The sequence below is a fragment of the Dermatophagoides farinae genome, chromosome 1 (genome assembly GCF_024713945.1).
Source record: "Dermatophagoides farinae isolate YC_2012a chromosome 1, ASM2471394v1, whole genome shotgun sequence".
Classification (NCBI taxonomy): Eukaryota; Metazoa; Arthropoda; class Arachnida; order Sarcoptiformes; family Pyroglyphidae; genus Dermatophagoides; species Dermatophagoides farinae.
In genome coordinates, this window is record NC_134677.1 from 1764548 (window position 1) to 1787054 (window position 22507).

The following is a 22507-nucleotide window of genomic DNA, read 5'->3' on the forward strand; positions in this document are numbered from 1 at the left end:
GTTCAAATAACCAAAACATATATAAATGAAGATGTTTCAAATCAAAGAATTGATTTTGAAAATCAATAGATTGTGAATAGTGTCAAGAATTCTGTTATAGAATCAAAGATTTTTATCGTTTTCTATTATTTTATATATCAATCATTGTGTTGTATACAAAAGTTGGCAGCCAGATCAACGAAAAAAGAATCAAACAATAACATCAACAATCAACAACGATGACAATGACAACAATCAATAAAGGGACAATGTGAATGATGACAACAACAACAACAACAACAACAACCAGAAAAAAACAACGATGATGATGATGAAAAAAATAAATAATGTGCTATATATCGTATTCAAACACACACACACACACACACACATCCAAGCGATTAGAGTTAATTAAAAGCGACACATTATTTGTTTACTGTTTGTTTGTGTTTGTGGAGAAAAACAAAACATGAAAGAATGAAGAATGGTAACCTTATTCCATACATACAAACAATGTATATCCCGGGCAAAATATATCGATCGACATTGAGGCCTAAAAATTTAGTCTCAGACAATGTCCACACACACAGCAAGAACAATGTATACGATACCGAAACAGAATCAGGAAAGAATTAACAACAGAAAAAAAGAGGCAATTCTTTTTTTTCAAAAAAAAAAAAAAAACGAATCTTCATCTGGAAAACATTATTCAGAAATCAATAAATTGAAAAATAAATACAGCAAACAAGTAACAATATGATGATGATGATGATGATGATGACAGCCCTAAAATGTTTGCAATATATTAGAAAAATTGGAAAATTCCAATTCATCATCCATATGTTTTGAGTTTGAGAATTGTTTTTTTTCTCATTCAATCACATTGATCACTGATCATTGATCAATGATTATTCTGTTTTTTTTCTTGTTTAGATACAGAATCAATGGTTGTTTATCGCCAAAAAAAAAAATTATTGCATTTTGTCGTTACGTATCATTTCATTTTCAATATTCTTGTATATATCGATATCAGATCAAACTGCTGCTGGTGCTGCCACTGCTACTACTACTACTACTATTGTTGAGTACTAGATATTCAAAATACTTGAAAAATAGATGAACCATATTATTGAACGAAAACAAAAAAAAAACATGAAATAAAATACTCTGGAGAATTATCGCTTCATAAAATACAACAAACAAACAAACAAACAAGCAAGCAAAAAAAAAAAAAAGAATGAGCCGAATAAACAAACAACGCTGATATCGAAAATAATAATAAAAATAAAAAAAAACACTATCAATCTATCCAGGAATCTGGATGGCTGATGATGAGATGAACAATTTAATATTGGAAATCAGGAAACAAAACAAAACAAAAAAATAGCTGAATAAAAGTTTAGTTCATCAAAGAAAAAATAAAAAACACACACAATCCAAAAATTGTGTTGATGATCATGGATCACACATACAAAAACTATACGATGATCATGATCATGATCATTTTCTATTGAAAAATACTGCCAAAAAAAAAACAGATTTCACTGTTGTTTGGTTATTGTTTTCAATCACATCAACGATGATGATGATGATCTTTTAGCAATCATCAAATTGATGGCCAAAAAAAATATCAAATTTTTTTTTTTTGAAAATAAAATTCCACATAAAAATTTGGCCATGTTCAATGTGTTTTTTTGTTGTTGTTGTTGTTGTTGTCGTTATGCGGGGGTGTAATAGATGATGATAAAAACAATTTGGATGATTTCTATTTTATATGGAAAAAAAGATGGATTCAACAGAAAAGATTATTCGTAAAGAAAATTTTTTTGTATATGAAAATTGAAAATTTAAATTCACATTTAATAGTGGTTTAAAAGTTTCAAAAAAAAAAATTTAGTTTTTTGTTTGGCTTTGAAATAATTTAATTCGTCCAGTGATGGAATTTTCTTTCATGGAATTTCAATTTCATTTTTTTTTCTCGTCATCATCGTTTATTGGTCAAAAAAGCGGTGAATTGAGAATTAATTTCATTTTTCAAATGAAATAAAAAAAAAATTCTAACTATTGAAAAATTTGTTTTCATCAAAAAAAAAAATCAAATCAAATCAAATCCACCAAACTCAAAGTGAATATTTTTTTTCAATTTCACAGGAAAAGATTAAAAGTTTTTTTTTTGTTTCTTTGAATGAATCTGCACAATTTTCAACAGGCCATAATGATAATGATGATGATGATAGCTGTGTGTGTGTGTGTGTGTGTGCATGAGAATGGAAAACATGTATGAAAAGTTTTTTCCGTTTTTTTTCAAATATCAATCTACGACAGATTGAATTTTATTAATTGTTGTTATAGTAGTTACTGTTGTTGTTGTTGTTGTTGAAAAGAATTTTTTCGTTAAAGTTTTTTTATATCAATCACACAATAATCAACAGAATCTCAACAGAATTTTGACTATAACAAATTGGAACGAAAAAAATAGCTCAAAAGTATCTGTATAAAATCACGAATCAAAAGTGGAGAGAATAGAAAAAAAAACAATAAAAACGGAAACAAGTTTTCGTAGAATTAAAAAAAAAAACAAGAATTGAATGAACACAACTGATGGAAAAAAAAGGAATTAAGATGATGATTATGATGTTGATGATTTGCCAAATTAGACAAAAAAAAATATTTTCATATCTTCATTATTGATATCCGAATCCTCAGAATCATTATCATCATCATCTGATCTTATGATGATGATGATGCTCATAATAAAAAATATGTATGTATGATGATTGTTAGCAAACTAAATCAAACAACAAAAACAAAAACAACAACAACAACAACTCTCATAAAAAAACATTCCAAACTTATTGGATAGATCGTTTCAAGACATAAATACATAAATAGATTGAATGGATGATACACGTTTCAAGATCATCAAGATCGACATCAGATCTTTCGAGAAAACGAGAGAGAGAGAGATCATAACCATATAACAGGGTTGCCAATTATCCTGATTAGTTTTTATTCATTAATTTTTTTTCTGGTTGTTTTTGTTGTTGTTGTTGTTTTGTAGATAACATGAACAATATATGGATAATTATTAATATAAACATACACACAGACAGACACAAAAAAATGATGTTTTCAATTTGTTATTGACTTAGTGATTTTGAATGAAGAAAAAAAAAGGGAAAAGAATGAATGAATGAATATTTTTCTCTTGTAATAATCGTCATCGTCATCATCATCATCATAATTATTTTTATTATTGCCATATGTATCGACACAATATAATAAATTTTCAGGATATTTGACCAACTACATTGAACAATCTAGCAATAACGATAATCATAATGATTGTTCAATTCAGTCCACTCTCTCTTTCTCTGTCTGTCTGGGTCTTTATCAACAAATTCATGTTTTTAGCTTGATTGTTTCGATTGTCGCCCATTCATTATTATTATTATTATGTTTCATTGTTCATCATAAACACACACACACACACAAACACAAAAAAAGATCATAAGGGACATCAAAATTGATTGTCCATACAAAAAGAAACAACATCAACAACAACAACAAAATAAACGATAATAAGAATCAAAGTAAAAAAAAATTGAACAAGTAACACGAATCGTTTTTTCCAAATCATCAAATTGAACAAAGTATCGAAATTTGGTTTTAGTTTTCTGTTGCTGTTGTTGTTCCGTTTTTAAAACTTTATAAATTTTTTTTTTATAAATGAAACATATGAGAATCCTAATTGCTTGATAATGATGACGATGAAAGTGATCAATTTGTTATATTGGAGAAAAAAAAACAATGTCCATTCATGTTCTTTACATGGACATTGTCCATTCAATTTTTTTTTTTTTTTGATGATCAATGAAATTTTTATCGAATCAAAAACACACACACACTTGTGATTGGTGTCACCATAAATTCTATCGGATGATTAATCTTTCATTCGAACACACACACACACACACACAAGTTTACATATCGATACATCGATTATTTCAATCACAATAATGACCATTTCACAATAAACATAGTGGGTGGTATCGATTATTGATTATTATTATTATTATTTGAACAAAATGAAAAATATTTGATAAATGATCTTCTGCCATTGATTATGTCATCATAATCATTATCATCAATTGTTATTAGTTTTGAATTTAAAATGATGGTCAATCGACATTGATAAATTTTTCACCATGTTTCATTATTGACCATAACAGATTTTGTGGAATTTCATTCATTCATTCATTGACCTGAACATTAATGATGTTGTGGATGATGGGAAAAAAAATTCAAGTTTTTTTTTAACTTTTAGTTTGACTATCGATTTTTTTTGTTGTTGTTGTTGTTGGCAGTTTCCATTTCCATATCACATCAAATAAAAATATTTAATGGTGTTTGTCAAGCAGCGATCTCAGTGAATTTATCAAAGTTTTTTTTTGTTTTGTTTCTCTCCTTCAATTCTTTATTTCTATTTTCTTCATTACAACCAAAATGAATGAGTGCAATGAGCGTAATGATGGAAAAAAAGGAATTTCTTTTTTTTTTATCTGATCCAAAACCTAAAAAACCGTAATATAGTCTGACATTAATTGTCATAGTCATCGTTGTCGTAGTCATCGTTGTCGATTATTTCTGGTTGCAAATCATTTCAATGGATGTGACATGTGAATACACACACACACACACACACATCGTGAAAAAACATTCAATGAAATAAAATGAATCCAATAGGCGTGTGTGAATGCATTTTCATTTTTTTTTTTGTTTTACCCGGTTTTTTTTTGCAACTGAATTGTGAATGGAAACTATTAATTATTGATATTGGTTGGTTGATAATAATCATTATCATCATCATCAAAGTTAATCAATTCAATTAATCAATCCAATGCCATTGTCATTGTTTTTTTTTTATTTAGTGATCCATATGAAGTAAAACAATACTGAATTGGTAGAAAAAAAAGTGAAGAACTAGAAATTTGAAATTCAGAAATTCAGAGATGGCAAATGTAACCATCATCATTTTTTTCATTTTCATTGATTTTGATGTTTTTTTTCAGAATGGCAGATGATTTTGATTTTTTTTTTTTGAGAAACTCTGCTTTTTCATTGATTTTTTCTTCAATTCTTTTGTCGGATTGTGATCATTTTCAAAGAAAAAGAATGAGAGAATTCATTCTAACTATTAGTTTAATTAGTGAATGAAACAAAACAACAAAAAACACAATTAGACTCAAATCGTTTCACAAACTGGAAACTGTGTGAAAAAAAGCGACTAAATCAATTAAAAAATTGTTTCCATTAAACCGGAAAATAATCTCTGTCTGACGAATAATTTGAGTGAATTCCCTCTTTTGCTTTTGGAATTTTTGAAAATCAGTAGAAAAAAACGTTTTCTATCGACATGCCAAAAGTTTTACAGTTTTTTCCTCAGTCTTGGTCAGTTTGTTTTAAATGGATTTTCGATTAGGTTGATTTAATTTAAAAAAAATTTTTGATTCTATCAAGCATAATTTCCATTGCATCAATTATCTTTTGAAGACGAAAAAAAAAAAAATAAAAATGTTTTTGCGAAACAAATCGATGTGCCATTGATTTGTTCGTTGGAAAAATATTGATCGTATGATTATGATGATGATGATGATGATGATGAATCCAAAAATTCTTACAAAATGTTAAATGTTTAGTGGAAAATGATAAAAAAAAATAGTCATTGACTTTTTCAAAAGAATTTCTGTTTTTTTTTCCTATTCAAGTGAAGTGAATGAATGAATGAATGAATGGAAAAAAAACAAAGAAATTTCAATCTTTTCAAGGTTTGAATTTGCCCTTTATTTCTTTGAATAACGGACAAAAAAATTTAAAATTCAAATTCACTATTCAGAGCCCATTACGGAAACATTCACCAAACATCATCAACAAATAGAGAATTGCACACTACATTCTAGATTGAAACCATTGAAAGAAAAAGAGTAGAGAAAAAAAAAACGAATCAAATGAAAAAAAAACTCTGCTTCTGCTTTTAATATGAGAAAAAAAACGCATAAAATCAAAGCAATATATTAATATTTCGATGATAATAATAATAATAATAATAATGAAAGCATGATTCACCTTTTGATGTGAAAAAAATACAATAAAAAAAATGTAATTTTTTTTCACGTTAGTTGAACTGAAAAAAATATCTGGGTTTGAGCAACAGAAAAGAATTATTTGGTTTTTTTTTCTCCATAAAAAACTTATGAGAAATGTTGTTAACATGGCCACCACCACTGCCACCATAACGTACCAAAAAAGGAAAAAAACTGCAATAGAAAAGATAAATTTTTGATTTATTATTATTGAATTGAATGGAATAAAATGGAATTTTTTTGAAAAAAAAAGTTGAAAACTTGTGGCGATAGGGCGAGAATGAATGAATGAGAAAAAAAAATCTTCAGTCATTGATCCGATGATGAGGTGATGTTATTCCGTTTTTTTCAGCAAAAAAAAAAATGGAAAAAAATCGAAAATTTTTTTTCGAAATTCTATTTCAGAATGTTGTTGTAGTTCATTTCTCATTCTTTGAATTTTTTTTTCATTTCACTTTCTATTTTTCTTTTTCTTTTTATATTTAGAACTATATTGTCCACCACCACCACCATCGCTAGCATCGCCACTTCAAATGCCAATGAAAATCATGCATGAAATCGGTTGATCAACATTCATTCCTGGAACGATTCGTTTTTTTTTCATTCTCTCGTTGTCCATTCAATTTGATTGTTGCTGACAACAACAACAACAACAACAACAACATTTTATTCAAAATAAAACGAAACGGTCATCAACACACCATCATTGATAGTGATGCAAATCAAATATGTGTGTGTGTGTATGTGTAAACAACATTTGAGAATCCACTGAATCCTAGTATGTATATATGAATGTTATCAAAAAAAATGCACATACAAAACAGTAAATACTACCGGATATTAAAACAAATCCATCGAAAAAACGACAGAGTGAAAATACAAAAATCCAACAAAAGTCATTGAAAATTGACATCAATTGAATTGAACCACTCAACATTTATATATGTGTGTGTGTGTTATAAATTAATCAGAAAATGGTCATCATATGAATAATATATATATTGTAATCATGAATTATCAAATGATTAAATTTATATTACTATTACTACTGATGATAATCATAAATATCATCACCACAATCATTGGAATGGAATCACAACAAGAAACAACAACAACGACAACAATGTTAATGATGATGAATATGACTATGATTGAAGCATTGAAATCAACAAAAACAATAACAACAACCACGACTATTAAACCAAATATTTTGAAAACAACCACGAGCTTACCATCATCATCATCGTCATCGATAACATTGAAAAATTTTTACATTTGGAATCAATTTGATGATGAATCTGATTATTATCATACAGCATCCATATCATCCACATCAATTGATTCGGATATTGTGGATAGAAAAAGTAAGAAAATTTTCTCTTTTCATATTTTTTTTTTAGCAAATAATCTACTGGCTATCATCATTATCATTAATGTAATGTGAAAAAAACGAAACGAAACGAAAAGAAACGAAAAGAAAATTTTGTCATTAATAGACTTTAGTCAACGAATAATAACACTGAAAGATGTTTATACAGAGATTCTATTTTTTTTCTCTATCGGACAAAACACTACTATTATTATTATTATCACTTCAGAGACTTTTGAATCACAGACAAAAAAAAATGATAATTATTATCAACAGACACAGACGCACAATCAATATATATCTTAAATGCCATTTTTTTTGTATGTGACAAAGTCTGAAAAGAAATTTTGTCCATTTGATCGATGTCTGACTGTTGTTTGTAAGCCAAACAAAAAAACGAATTTGGATTCCATACTAACAATTGACAAATGAATGGCCAACCAAACCATTTTTGATATCTAATATTCATTCATGTGATAATATCGAATCTAATCAAAATGATTATTGTTGACGTGAATGATGAAGAAATAAGAAAAATCATCGTCATCGAATCATAAACACCTGGAATTTTTTTCGTTTTTTTTCGTTTCACATTTAGTTGATTCAGTGCAATAATAATATCAATATATTAAATGCCGTCCAACTGTAAATCCAATAACCAGAAAAATTGGGACAACAATGAAATATGGTCCCCTCCAAAAAAAATGTCACACACACACACACACACACAAATAGTGAATAAGAAAAATGAGATATCATTATCATTGGAACCCTATGGGCAATGGATATAAACAAAACAAAAAAACTTAGTCATCATCACCGATGGTTTTCATTGAATTTGCATCCGGCTGTGTGAATATCGTCATCATCATCATCAGCAGAACTGGCTTATGATTCACGAATGAATCATAAAGTTATCTTGTTACCAAAAGAATAAAAAAAAACATCAGTATCTACAACGGAAACTGTGCATGATGGACTGTGTATACCGAAATAGTTACCGACAAACAAAATATGATTATTATTTATATACTGCTCTACCTACATCCACATCATCATATCGTATTATAATTCCTGTTTTTTTTCCCTGATTCCAATGATGAAGAAAAAAAAACTATAAGAATCTTTATCCATAATTCTATTAGACACACACACACATACACACATTCATATATATAATACTTGACATTGTGTGCATATAGTCTGTTCAGTTGTAGTAGAAAAAAAAGAGAAAAAAGATGATTTATTTTAATGAATAATGATGATGATGATCACGGATTCCGGGCATTTATATAAATATGAAAGAGAAACCAAACAAAAACAAAAAAGTTTTTTTTTAGCTGAAAAAGAGACAAAAAAAAAGATTTAGAATCCATGATGGCAATGATGATGATGATAATATGATCATCATCATCATCATCATCATGATGTTGTTAAGCTTCATTTCAAGTCTTAAAATGATAATATTCAAAATGAACCGGAAAAAAATGTATACACATTTTCAATTCGCCGTTGTCGTTTCTGTGTGTGTGTGTGTGTGTATCATTTTCGGTAACAGAAAAAAAAATACAAGACACGGTAAAAGTAGTAGCAATATTTTGTAATAAAAGAAGAACTGAATTATCAGATGAAATTGAAAATGAAAATCTACAATTCAAATAAAAAAAAAAAATAATATATTATTATATTCATTCAAACTTTACCTAATAGATTCTAAGTATATCTTATTTTAAAGTATATTTTAAATCGATATGAAAAACAGGAAGAGTTCTAGAACAGAATAAAAATGGATTTTCATTTTCCATTTTTTTTTCGGGTGGGGGGGAGAGGAATGTATGTAACGATGTGTAACGACGTTCACGTTTGTGTTTATGGAACTGAATTTTTTTTTTTTTTTAATTCTCACCATTATCATCATATATCGAACTGGTGGTGATTCGAAACAAAACAGAATCGATTCCATTCATAGTGAATAGGAAAAAAAATAATTCAAAAGATTTTCGGCATAAGCATCATGATCATCATCCAAATAAAAAAGCAAACAACAAACAAACGATTCTATACACACACACACATTAAACACATTCATTCATACATTCACGGTTATTCTATAGACACGAGAGAAAGAAAAACTCGCATAATAATAACCGAAAATAAAAATAAGCTTCGTTTGGATACAAAACAAAACAAAACAATATCCTGATTTATGTTGATCACTAAAATTCTTTCTTTTTATTTCACATTTTCACACTATCTATTTATCTATCTATCGAACAGAAAAAAAAATCAAAAAGCTTTGATTTTTCTCCAATAGTCAACGGATTTTTAAAATATTCTATATATATTGGAAGCGAACAAAAAAAAATTTGGCCAAACATTATCACACATGGTGATGGTAATAATTTGTTTACCACCATTTTCATTGTTCATCGAATAATATCTCCCTTTATTTATTCAGTTTTTTTTTCTGCATTAAAATTTTTCTTTCATCATCATCATCATCATCGATTATGATGATCAAAAAAAAAAAATGTTTTCAAATAAAAAAATTGAATAATAACTAAGCTGTAGAGTTTGCACTAGATCAGCTGATTATTTTCAATTTGTTTCTTTTTCATCATCATCATCAAAATTCTGGGTCATGGAATATGATGATAATTCAAGTAAAAAAAAAAATAGAGAGACGACATCTATATCGAGACTTTGTATCTCTTTTTCCACCATCATCATCATCATCATCATCATTAATCTTTTCATTGTTCTTGGTCGTATGTATAGGATACATACATTGTTTTTTTTCTGCGTTTAGTTTTTCATGACTTACAACATGGCAAATCAACAACCATAATAAGAACTAAAAAAAAAATTTATTTTGGATCAAAAATGAAACACTAACTCATGAAATAATGAAATTTTATTTTATTTTTTCTTCATTTTTTAGATTCATTTCAAATGTGGACAAACGTTGTTGATGATGAAGATGATGACGATGATCCATTGGCGATAATGAACAATGATCATCATATCAACAATAAAAATGGTCATACTAGTGGTCACAACCAAAAGAATTTATTGGAATCATTAACAACAACTACAACAACAACAACAACAACAACAGTGAGGCCATCAAAGATTAATGACCGGAACAATATAGGTTATCATGAACAACAACAACAATCTTATGATGAAGAAGATACAGATGATGATGATGATGATGGCGATGGCGATGGCGATGGCGATGGCGATGGCGATGAACAAATAAATAATAAAATATTACAAAGAAAAATACGACAACAAAATATTTTATTATTATCACCACGAGTTAAAAAACCGTTAATCGAAGCTCATCAACATCAGAGTAAGTGAAAAATTTTAAGTATCAAATTATCATATTGAAAAATGATGGAAAAACAAATCCAAATCTTTTCAAACAACAACAACAACGATAACAACAAAAACCCTAAATATTACAGGCAATCAATATTGCGAAAAAAAAAAATTTATGCAAACTAAAAACCATACATGTTATATGTCGATAAATAAATGAGTTGACGGGCCCGGGACCAGAAAAAAATAAATGTTTGTGAAATGGGCAAAAAAAAAGCGAAAAAGCAACACACATAGGGCCATTTATTAGTATTGATGTATCAAACATGAACGAACAAACAAACAAGCGTTGACATTGCTTTTTTTCATAATAATAATGATAATATTAATAATGTAATCAAATAAGATCCAAAAGAAAGAAAAGAAAAGAAAATGAGATGCAAAATAAACGAAAATCTAAAAAAAAATGCAACAACAACAGTAACAACAACGGAAACAGATGATGTACAACTTTGTCGTTTAGTTATTATTATAATTTATTACAATAAAAAAAAACTATGCTGCCATTGTCTCATTTTCAATTCTTGGTGATTCTTAGCGATCATCGCTATTATTCAAACAAAGAACAAAATGGCAAAACACTACTAGCATTCAACACTATTATAATATTATTATTTTGTGTAATGAAGCAGACAGACATAGAAAGAGAAAGCAGAATTTTGAAGGTCCTATCTAGGACCTTTGATGATGAGTCTACATTTTGTTTCAATTATTTAGAAGCAACAAAAAAAATAAATAAAGTGAAATCAACAACAACAACAACAACCAAATGGTCAAAATGAAACAACAAGACAATGATGAACCAAGGTTTTTAGTGAGAAATTTTTCACTGTAATGAATACGTATTCATAACTAGTTTGTTGTTGTTGTTGTTGTGGTTCTTGGAAATCATGGAAATGAGAGAAAAGAAAAAAATCGTATCAAAAAAAAAAACGCAAAAATTATAAAGATTCAGGTTTTTTTCCTTCTGGATGGTTTGGTACAGTTCATCATCATCATAATGTTGGCAGAACCATCTGGTCCATATGATATGATGTTCATTTGATTTTGATTCTTATGAATCTGAAAAAAAAATTACCAAATAATCCATATAGACTGAAACAAACTGGTCAGAGAAATGGTGAAAAAAAAACCTGGTGAAATTTTCATTCAACCAGAAAAATTCCAATGAAAACAATGAAGAAAGCAATCAATCATCGTATTATAGAATAGTTTTCAGTTGTAGTGGTAATGTGTGTGTGTGTGTATTTGAGATATATTTTTTTCCAAAAAAAACCGGAAACAAAAGTCATTGAGTGATTGACTATTTTTTGTTCTGTTCTTTGGAATTTATTGGGTATTGACCATTTATTTGATGATGAAATATTTAATGTTTTCGATTCTCAATTTTATTTTGTTTTTCTTTAAAAAAAAATTCAGTTTATAGTGATGTGAGTGCAATTGATGGACGATTAACTCGTTTGCCTTGTTTTGTACGTCCATTAAATCCATCGGATTCAATATCATTAGTATTATGGTATCGTGGTGATGATATATCTGGTTCACCAATATATAGTGTCGATGCTAGACATCAACCATTTGAATATGCTCAACATTTTATACATAAAACCTATCAACATAAACAATTAATGAATTTTACATTAAATCAATCGATTGATCGACAACAACAATCGATAAATCAAACAATGAATCCAAAACAACAACAACAACAACAACAACAACGACAAAAAACGGGTGATATAATAATAACCAATAATAATAATTCTGCGAAACAACAAAAACATTTGGAAACGGAATTGGAATTTCAAAAATTTAAAACAACACTATCATCGTCATCATCATTTTCAACGATGCCTTCAACAACAACAACTACGACAACGACCACGACAACAACAACAACATCGAAACCAATATCCAAATCGACAGCACATCTTTATATAATGCCAATTGAAGAAAAAGATTCTGGTCTTTATTGGTGTCGTGTTGATTATAAATGGGAACGTACAACCATTTCAACCGTAACATTAAATGTGATTGGTATGTGTCATATGAATTTTTTTTTTTTTTGATATCGGCGCTTAACTTGATTTTTTTTTGGGGGGGTTTTTTCCGTTCAGTACCACCAAAACAATTACAGATATTATTAAAAATGGATAGAAAAAATTATTTCTTTACATTGAAAAATCATACGAATGAAAAAAATGTCAACAATCAACAATCGAGCTTAACAACAACAACAACAATGACAACAACAGCAATGACAACTATTCATTCACAACGACCAAATCCATCATTAGCATCCATATCGAATAATAATAAAATGATTATATTAAAATCATTGGAAACAAATCAAACAATAGTGTTGAATGAAAATGAATCGGCAACATTGATTTGTCTATCCGAAGGCGGTAATTTTCCAAAAAATGCTTTTTATTTTCAACATAATGAATGTCTATTTATTTTCTAGTTTTTTTTGTTTTGTTTTTGTTTTGATACCATTGATTTTATTGAATGATAATAAATTAATTAGCATTAGCTCTCTCTCTCTCTCTCTCTCTCTCTTTCCCTTCAATATACATCTGTTTATTCTCCGGGAAACAAAAAAAAAACAAAGATTTAATTCATTCATTCGTCTTGATTTTACATTACATTCATTCATTCTATGTGGCAAACAACAGCGAATATTCAGTTCGAGTTTATAGTCATCTGAATAGCTCATAATAATAATAATCATCATCATTCTGTAGTAAATTTTTCAACAATGGCACATACAGCCATTTTTTTTGTATGGGAAAGCCATCAATGAAAATACAAAAAAAAACAATGAACACACACATACAAACATACTAATTAATCACAATTAATCTTCGTTCCAGAACTAGTACTACTACCACCACCACCACCATCATCATCATCAACATTCGTGCATATTATTTTTCCCGAAAAAAAGGCATATTTTATTCATTTGTGAATGATAAGTTATGTTCAAAAAAAAGAAGAGACAGATAAGTGGAAATAGAAAAAACTATCAAGACAGTTTCAAAATTATATATATATCTGATGATCTGATTTATTCCATTATTTATTCCATACACATATGACGTAATAGAATAGAAATGAACAGGAAACAAAACAACAACAAAAAATTCTACAAATATACATGAAACGTGTGTATTAATTTTAATTAGTCAATGAAATAAAAAAAAAAAAAAATACAACGACAAACGTATTAATTTAGTTTTTTTTTGGTCTACATTGACAATGTTCAACAACGAAAATGAATGAATGAATGAAAAACCCGCACGTCAAACTATCAATACCTGCATCAATTATAAATTGCATGATGATGATGATGAATACATTTTCAATGTTACTGTTTGGATACAATGAGAAATGTTTCTATTTTTTTTTTTCGTTTCGTTTCGTTTCATAGGTAAACCATTACCAATATTAAATTGGTATCGTAATGAACAACTTATACGGCGACAAATATTTCATATATTGAGTGAAAAAAATCATACATTACAAAGTGAATTACATTTAACACCAATACAAGCCGATGATCATAATTGTTGGTTCAAGTGCCTATCCAGTAATGATAATCAAACATTTTTAAATGTAAAAATTTTAATGAAAGTTAATAGTAAGTTTATTGATTGTTTTTCTTGCTCAAATTATTTAATTTTCGTTGTTTTGTTCATCCACAACAAAGCAAAACCAAAACGTGTTGAAATTACCGCATATCCATCATCATCATCTTCATCATCATCATCATCATCATCGAATTTTTACAATAAAAATCAAACAAAAACATCGACATCGATGACGACGAAACCGTCATTTATATCCGGACAGGAAATAATAATACGTTGTCGATCATATGGATCAAGACCACCGGCAAATCATAGCTGGTTTATGATGCCTGGCCATCGGCCAATACCAGTTTTAGAGTAAGTTCATTTAGACTAATAATTAAAAAACAAAAAAAAAAAAAAATTCCACCTTCCAGGAAAACAAACGTAGCGAAAAAAAAGTAATTTTTTTTTTTTTGGTACTCACGAAATGAAATTTTCAAAAAAAAGAGAGAAAAATATTCAAATTGCTCCAAGAACAAAAAAAAAACAAAAACAAAAACAAAACACAATTCAAAATGAATAAAAAAAAATAAAGTGAGCTAACTATAGGAAAGAAAGTAAAATGAAAAATCTAAAAGCCCCCGGAAGGTATATATGAATGGGCGAATGGCAGAGATTTTTTTTTGTTTTTGTTTTTGTTTTCAAACTGTCAAAATTTGCATATACAATTTTTAAATTGAATTAAAATTGATGTGAAAAGTGTTTTTTTTCGTAGTTGTTTCTCTTTCACTTTCTCAATGATTTTCACTGGAATTTTTTTTTTTTTGGTTTCAACTAAAAAATGGAGAGACAAGCGACAAACACGTACAAATTTTCTAATTTTTAGTGACAAATTTTCTAATTTTTTTTTCTACGAATTTGAAATGAAATTTTTTTTTTCGTTTGTTTCTTCAGGGAAATTCAAATCAAATTCTGAAATTTTTGAATTAAAATGATTTAAAAATTATTTCAAAATTAAAAAATCGATAAATATAGCTCTCTATTCAATTCATCACACCCACACTTAGACACAGAATAAAGAATCAAAAATAAGCTTGATGAATTTTTTTTATTCTATTCTCACTTTGTTGATGTAGTTCATTGTAGCGTGAACGACAAACGAAAAAAAAATTCAATTTCAAAGACAATGCCTGAATCGTTTTTTTTTTGTTCATTCTAGACTCTAGAATCTAGAATACGAATACGAATGAAGAAGAAAAAACAATTGACAACAAACAGACCGAACATAATCGAGTGTGTGTGTGTGTGTGTGTGCGGAGATACCGAAAACAAACAGATACTGATTTGACTGATGAAAGAATCACCAAGAAATATACAAAAATAAAGATCGATAACAATCTATCAATCATCATGATGATTAATATTGAAATATGATATAGAAAGTTGATTTATTCCAATTCAAGTGTGTTTGTCTGGGTGTGTGTGTTATGTAATCAAAATTCATACTTTTATAATTACATAAATAGAATCTATGGACAAAACATTACGTCATAATTTGTAATTTATATTCAAAAAATAAAAATAAAAAATGATGGTGAATTAATAATCACGTTATTGTGTGTGTGTGAGTGTGTGTGGGTGTGTGTATGAAAAGAAAAGAAGAAATTCTTATAAGATGATTTTGATTCTTTTCAATTGTGGTTCTCATTCTGGAATCAAAGAACTAAACAAAAAAAAATAGGATTCTAAACATTAAAACACGATCATTCATTCATTTTTTTTCTTTGGATATTACGGGTTTCATCGGCTCGTTTTGATCTCATTTTGGAGCAATTAAGACATTTTAACATTCCACCTAATTTGTATGCCATTTTATTCAATTACTTTTGTGACAGATGGGTGGAATTACCCCTTATTGGAACATCGGCCGTGAAACAATGCTCTGGTGGTTGCCCGCAGGGTGGGAAAATTTCCCCGTTATTGTGGAATATATTAATTGACAAATTGTTAAAATTGCCTTTGCCACACAATTGTCATCTACAAGCCTATGCGGATGATTGTCTGATTTTTTGTGAACATCCGAACGCTGATAATTGTACTTGGCTTGTTAATAATTGTTTAGAGATTATCAATGGGGATTAGCCCATGGACTAACTTTTAACCCTTCCAAATCGGAAGCTATGATTATTACCAAAAAGAGAAAATTTAACATTCCATCGATATTTTTAAACGACCAGGCTATAGGACTTGTTCCTTATATCAAAATACTTGGCTTAGTCGTTGATTCGAAACTCTCTTGGAGCCATCATATCGATTATATTTCTTCCAAAGCTACTAAGATTTTCAATATTATTAAAAGAAGATTCGGTTCACTTTGGGGCTTGTCTTTTGATGTACTCCGCACCATATATTTACAGGCTATTGAACCGATGATCCTATATGCTTGTCCGGTTTGGCATAAACATGGTACAAATATGAAACGATTATTGAGAATACAAAGGTCATTCGCAATTGGCATGATCCGTGCCTACCGAACCGTCTCTTTGGAAGCCTCATTGATCATAGCAAACATTCCTCCTATTCATTTTAAATTGGATTACCTGGTAAAAATGTTTTCTTTAAAAAATAACTCGACCGCTATGGATTGTTATTATAATTTGATCCATATAATCTTTCGGTTACAAATGAAAATGATACTTGTTTTCAACATCAACATTATTATCATATATACACTGATGGATCCAAATTCGAAAATTATGTTGGTGCTGCGTTTGTTGTTTTTTCAGTCCATGAAAACCGTATACCATTTTTGAGAAAAATGTTTCGTCTGGATAATCGTTGTTCAATTTACCAAGCCGAACTTTTGGCTGTTGTTGAGGCTATAAATTGGGTTGTTGATAATAATGTTCCTGGCGTTAAAATTATGTCTGATTCTCAAGCTGTATTGTTGTCGATTCAAAAAATCTATTCTTCCAATAACATTAATAACTGAATCGATTATTCAGCTAACTGTACAGCATGGAATGAGATTTGGACAACATGCTCTAATGGATCCACTACTAAAAAATTTTTTCCACTGGTAAGCATCAGATCAGGAATCAATCTGTCTCCCGATTTCATTCTTACCCAATTTCTTACAAACCATGGAAAATTCAACCAGTATTTAAACAGAATGCGAATCAAAGATCAATCGTCATGTTTCTGTGGTAATCCTTCACAAACATCTTTACATTTAATTTTGGAATGTGATCGTTTTGCAGCACAGAGATGTTTTTTCGCTTGTTACTGTTCTGATATGTCTAATTCTCTATCCAATATGTTGGATGAAAATATTAGAAAATATTTTTCAAATTTCCTTCTTTCAACAATTTTTTGTTATACTCAAATTTTTTGTAAATCTTTATCAACTCCTATTTTAAGGTATAGGAGCGTTTTGCTTTTTCTAAATAAATAAATAAATTAAAACACGATCATTCATTCATTTTTTTTCTTATTTTCATTGTTTGTTTTTTTTCATTTCCATTTGCTTTAGGCAATATGTGATCGTTACTGGTCGACATCATCATCATCATCATTCACATGGTCGTCAACGTGATAATTCAAGAAATAAACAACAGCAACGGAATTTAATGAAAAATAAAAGATTTCGTCAGGCAAAATATAACAATCAGAATGATGATGATGCAATAGTGACGGAAATTCAACATGATGATTATAACTATGATGATGATGATGAGGCAATAATTATAAACTATGATGATATAATAAACAATAATGGTAGATATCAACTTGACAATTTTGGTTACGGTAACGGTAACGATAACGATAATGATGATGAAATGATCAAATCAACAACAACAACATTAATAACTGAATCGATTATTCAGCTAACTGTACAGACTGAAGATAATGGTAATGATATTATTTGTAATGCTGAAAATTTATTGCTCAAAAATAACAACAATGATAAACAAAGACAACAACAACAACAACAACAAAATGTACTTGAAAATACATTCAAATTGGACATTGTTTGTAAGTAAATGGAAATTTTGAAATTTTCAAATTATAACAAAGAAAAAAAAATAACTCAAAAATAATTGACTGGTACAAATGTAAATAAACAACAGACAAAATGTTGAAATTTTTAAATTCGATCGAAATAGAGTATGAGAACAAAAAAAAAATCGATACAATCGATATATTCATCACAATATTGAAGCGATGAAATAGATGAAATAACAAGTTAACAACTTGGTTTTTTTTCCAGAAGCTTTTTTTTTATTCAAAAAACTTTTCTCGCCACAAATTCCTGATTGATTTTTTTTTATTTAAAATAAAAAAAAACAAACAAAGTTTCTTCAAATTCTTTACTCTTCGATCAGATGATCTTTTCATCACTTGATGAAGAAACGGACAATAGATTTTTACTCGAAGAAAACAAACCAAAAAAAAAAAAAATTTTTCCTTAGTTACACATTTGTTTTCTTCATTTCATTGTATTTTCATCAACATTCAATTTCCATTAATGGAATTTATTATTATTGAATTCTGCGCATTGTGTACCACATATATGGTTCAAAATGAAAAGAGCAAAATGACCAAGAAACCAAAAAGTAAATAGATAGTAAAAGATTTCCAAAAGAAAAAAAAATGTTATCATTCCATTTTGTCATCACCATTGTTTATCGGGTATGTTGTCTTAAAATGTCAATTTCAACCATTTTCATCCATACAAGATGAAAATGGAACCAAACCAAAAAAAAGGTATTATTATTGTTATATTGAAATACAAACAGCGAAAGAGAGTGGTGGAGAAAAATGTTCTTAATTCAAATCATTGATGATTTTCATTCAATGGCAAAAAAAAAATCTCTGGAAATCTGATCCACTATCATCATGATCATTATCATTATCATCATGATCATCGTAATCATTATTGTTATTATTAGATAACAATAAAACAACTAAAGTAAAGTAAATGGATCGACTTTATTCTCTGTAAAAAAAAAATGATAAAAAGATTTTTTTTTCTGCTGAATGAAAAAACATGAAATTCAATGCTAAAAGCCAAAATTGTACATCATTGTAGTGTAGTAAGTAAACATGAACTTTCAAATGAATATATATATGAGTTGAAAACCAAAAATGAAAAGAGAAAAGAAAATTCTTATTCTTCCTGACGATGATGATGATGATGATGATGATGGTTTTTGTTTGAAGTTATTTAAATTCAATTATACAATAGATTTACGGTAAGATTTCATTTCCTTTATTGTTGCTGTTGGTTTCCGGGGTTTGTTTTTTCCATTCGTCAGGTTCAAACAGAATTAAAATACGTGGAAAAAAAGTCAAAGATTCTATCACCATTGCTCCATCCATCCATCCATCATTATTATCGGTCTCGTAAAAAAAGTCGAATTTCAAAAAAAAAAAATTTTTCTCATGAAAATGATGATGATGTCCAGTTTCTTTTTCGATTGTCGTCAGTTGTCGTCAGTTCGGTTTTGTTATTGTTTTTTTTTACCCATCCACCCACCGATCATTTTCAGAGAAAATAAAGTTTAATCCCATTATCATTAATATATTGGCACACAGACACACACACACACACAAAAATGTCTTTCAAACAACAACAACAAATGATAATCATGATGATATCATCATCATCATCATATGAACTGTCAAAATAAAATATTAAATTCGTGCTCAGAGTATTTAGTAATTCTTTGAAATATATTATTCTTTATTATTATTGTTGTTTTTCAGGCAATTGTAAAAAAAAACATCCGTTGTTGCCGTTACTGTTGCCATGTTATATCAGTTCATTTCATATTTCCTATTTGTTGATGTTGTTGTTGTTCTACGACCAAAATTAATGACATTGACAATGATGATAAATAAAAAAAAAAACAAAATTGACCTAAATACTAGATTCTCGAGGGGAACCTGTGTGTTATGAACGAATCAATTTAATTTTGTCCATGGCCAACAAGAAAAAAAAGAAGATATTATTTTTAAATCGATTTTGTTGTCGTTTTATATTTTCCAAAAATCCAATCAAATGTACATTTGTGTCCATTTTTTTTTTTGGTTCAATATGATTAAAGAAATATATTTTAGAATCTGAAAAGAAAAAAAAACCTATTCCTGAAATTTTGTCTGTAGTTGCCTGCCTGCCTGCCTGCCTGCCATACGAAACAAATAGTAATCGGAGGATATGGATGGATAGAATACAGAATCGGAATAGGAAAAAAAATGTTTCAAAATCATTTTATTGATTTACGGGAAAAAATTGAGATAAAATTCATGCAGAAAAATTGTATCAATTTCTTGGAACAACGGTTGTTGTTTCTCATGCATATGTACCATTCCATAATGATGTTGGACCATGAAAAGCTTTTGGTTGTTGTTTTTTAATATATTCCGAAACTCTTGGCAATGCTTCAATACGTTCATGAAATTTTTTAAGATTTTCAAATTTATCATAAACTTCTGGCACTAGTATCTTAAGTTTAGTTAGATATTCATATAGCAAAAAATCAGCATAAGAAATGTTTGCACCGGCAATGAATGGTTGATCGCCAAGAAATTTTGACAATAATTCCACTTGTTCAGGTAATGATTTAAGAAATTCTGGTTTCAATTTTTCACAATTTGGATTATATGCAATACGTGCAATAGCCATATTCATATCGATAATCTGTTGTTCAGCTAATGATGCACGTATTTCTTCATGTTCATTTTGTCCAATTAATTTTTGTTTACGTGCAATATATCGAATAATGGCCAATGATTGTGATAATTTTACATTACCATCAATATAATATGGACACTGTATATAGGATGTGAGCAATGAATTAAGAGAGAATAAAAAAACAAAAACCAAAAAAAAAAAACAAAGCAAGAACTTACATTTGGAAAATCTAATCCAAGATTATATTTATCATTCAACCATTGTGAACGATCATAATTTGGTGGTGGACCAACAGTATAACGTTTATCGATGAAATCAACACCGGCATATGTTAATAATAAACGTATGGCTTGACCAAGACCACGTGCATCCCAATAGCCAAGAATTGGTTTTGTTTCGCTCATTTTTTTTTCTATTAAAGATTGAAAGATGAATATTTAACCACAAAACAATATATATAATGATGATGGTTTGTAACTTTCAATGTAAATTTATACTGAAAGAAAAAAAAATTTTTCTACAATCAATCAATGATGACAGTCAATGTCTATGTTGTTGCCAACCACAACAAAATGACCTTGTATTTGTCTCATTGTCGTTTGTTGAATGAAAAAAAAAAATTTGTCTATTCATTGAATAAAAGTGAGAAAATGCAAATGATAATGATAATAGCATCATCAATAGAAAACATCATTGCAATTGCAGCACACACACACACACATTGATAATGATAATTTGTTGATAATGGCCTTGACTGAAAATTATCATTCAAATAAAAACAATACCAAAAATTGAGTTTTTATGATACTCAAATCTTATCAATGATATTTGGTTCGAGACTTTTTCATCATCAAAAAAAAAAAAAAAAACAAGTGCAACCACCCAAATTTTGGTTTTTTTGGTTTTTCAAGTACGATTTTTCATTTACTGAAATTGATTTTGTTTTTGATTTTGAAAAAAAAACTGAGAAAAAAAATTAATAAATTCAATTTAAATCAACCAACACACATTCTGTGGATGAAAAAAAAAATTCCAAAAAGAATCGTCTTATATATATATAAAATCTTTTAAGTGCTTAATCTATTTTTCGTTCGATGAGCACATTAGTGGATAAAACTTGCATTGGTTACTTTGACATATGTCAAACAAACAATCATTCTGGACGATTCTGGAATAATCCTGAAATAAAAAAAATAAACAAACAAACAAACAAGATTTCTGATCTGATTTCTGTTATTTAGAAAAATGAAAAAAAAAGATAATTCTTCTCACCCATTTACATCTCGAGAGAGAGAATGGTTTGAAAAAAATTAATATTGATACATTTTTTCTATAATAAGTAGTAGCAGCAGTAGTA

General features: G+C 28.4%; 2 protein-coding genes across 2 annotated transcripts in view; one reads left to right on the forward strand and one right to left on the reverse strand.

The window, feature by feature from the left end:
• Positions 1-7137: 7137 nt before the first annotated feature.
• The window catches only part of LOC124491693 (uncharacterized), a 32468-nt gene continuing 17098 nt past the window's right edge, over positions 7138-22507 (forward strand). Inside the window, exons 1-7 of the mRNA XM_075735358.1 lie at positions 7138-7486; positions 10433-10849; positions 12298-12915; positions 12996-13286; positions 14312-14521; positions 14591-14828; positions 17986-18488. Coding sequence (XP_075591473.1) covers positions 7144-7486; positions 10433-10849; positions 12298-12915; positions 12996-13286; positions 14312-14521; positions 14591-14828; positions 17986-18488 — 2620 coding nt within the window. The 5' untranslated portion in view covers positions 7138-7143. The remainder of the gene's footprint in view (positions 7487-10432; positions 10850-12297; positions 12916-12995; positions 13287-14311; positions 14522-14590; positions 14829-17985; positions 18489-22507) is intronic.
• Positions 20713-22169, reverse strand: LOC124492647 (glutathione S-transferase). The gene is made up of 2 exons (XM_047055604.2): positions 21369-22169; positions 20713-21288 (listed from the first exon to the last, which is right to left on the reverse strand). The coding sequence occupies exons 1-2, from the start codon at positions 21552-21554 to the stop codon at positions 20809-20811; spliced, it is 666 nt and encodes a 221-aa protein (XP_046911560.1). The 5' UTR covers positions 21555-22169; the 3' UTR covers positions 20713-20808.

Bases quoted from the DNA above. Each gene is read 5' to 3' on its own strand.
- LOC124492647 (XM_047055604.2), bottom strand. From the start codon at position 21,554: ATGAGCGAAACAAAACCAATTCTTGGCTATTGGGATGCACGTGGTCTT. The intron at 21,289-21,368 runs GTAAGTTCTTGC...TCCTATATACAG, and splicing joins TTGGATTAGATTTTCCAAAT to TGTCCATATTATATTGATGG.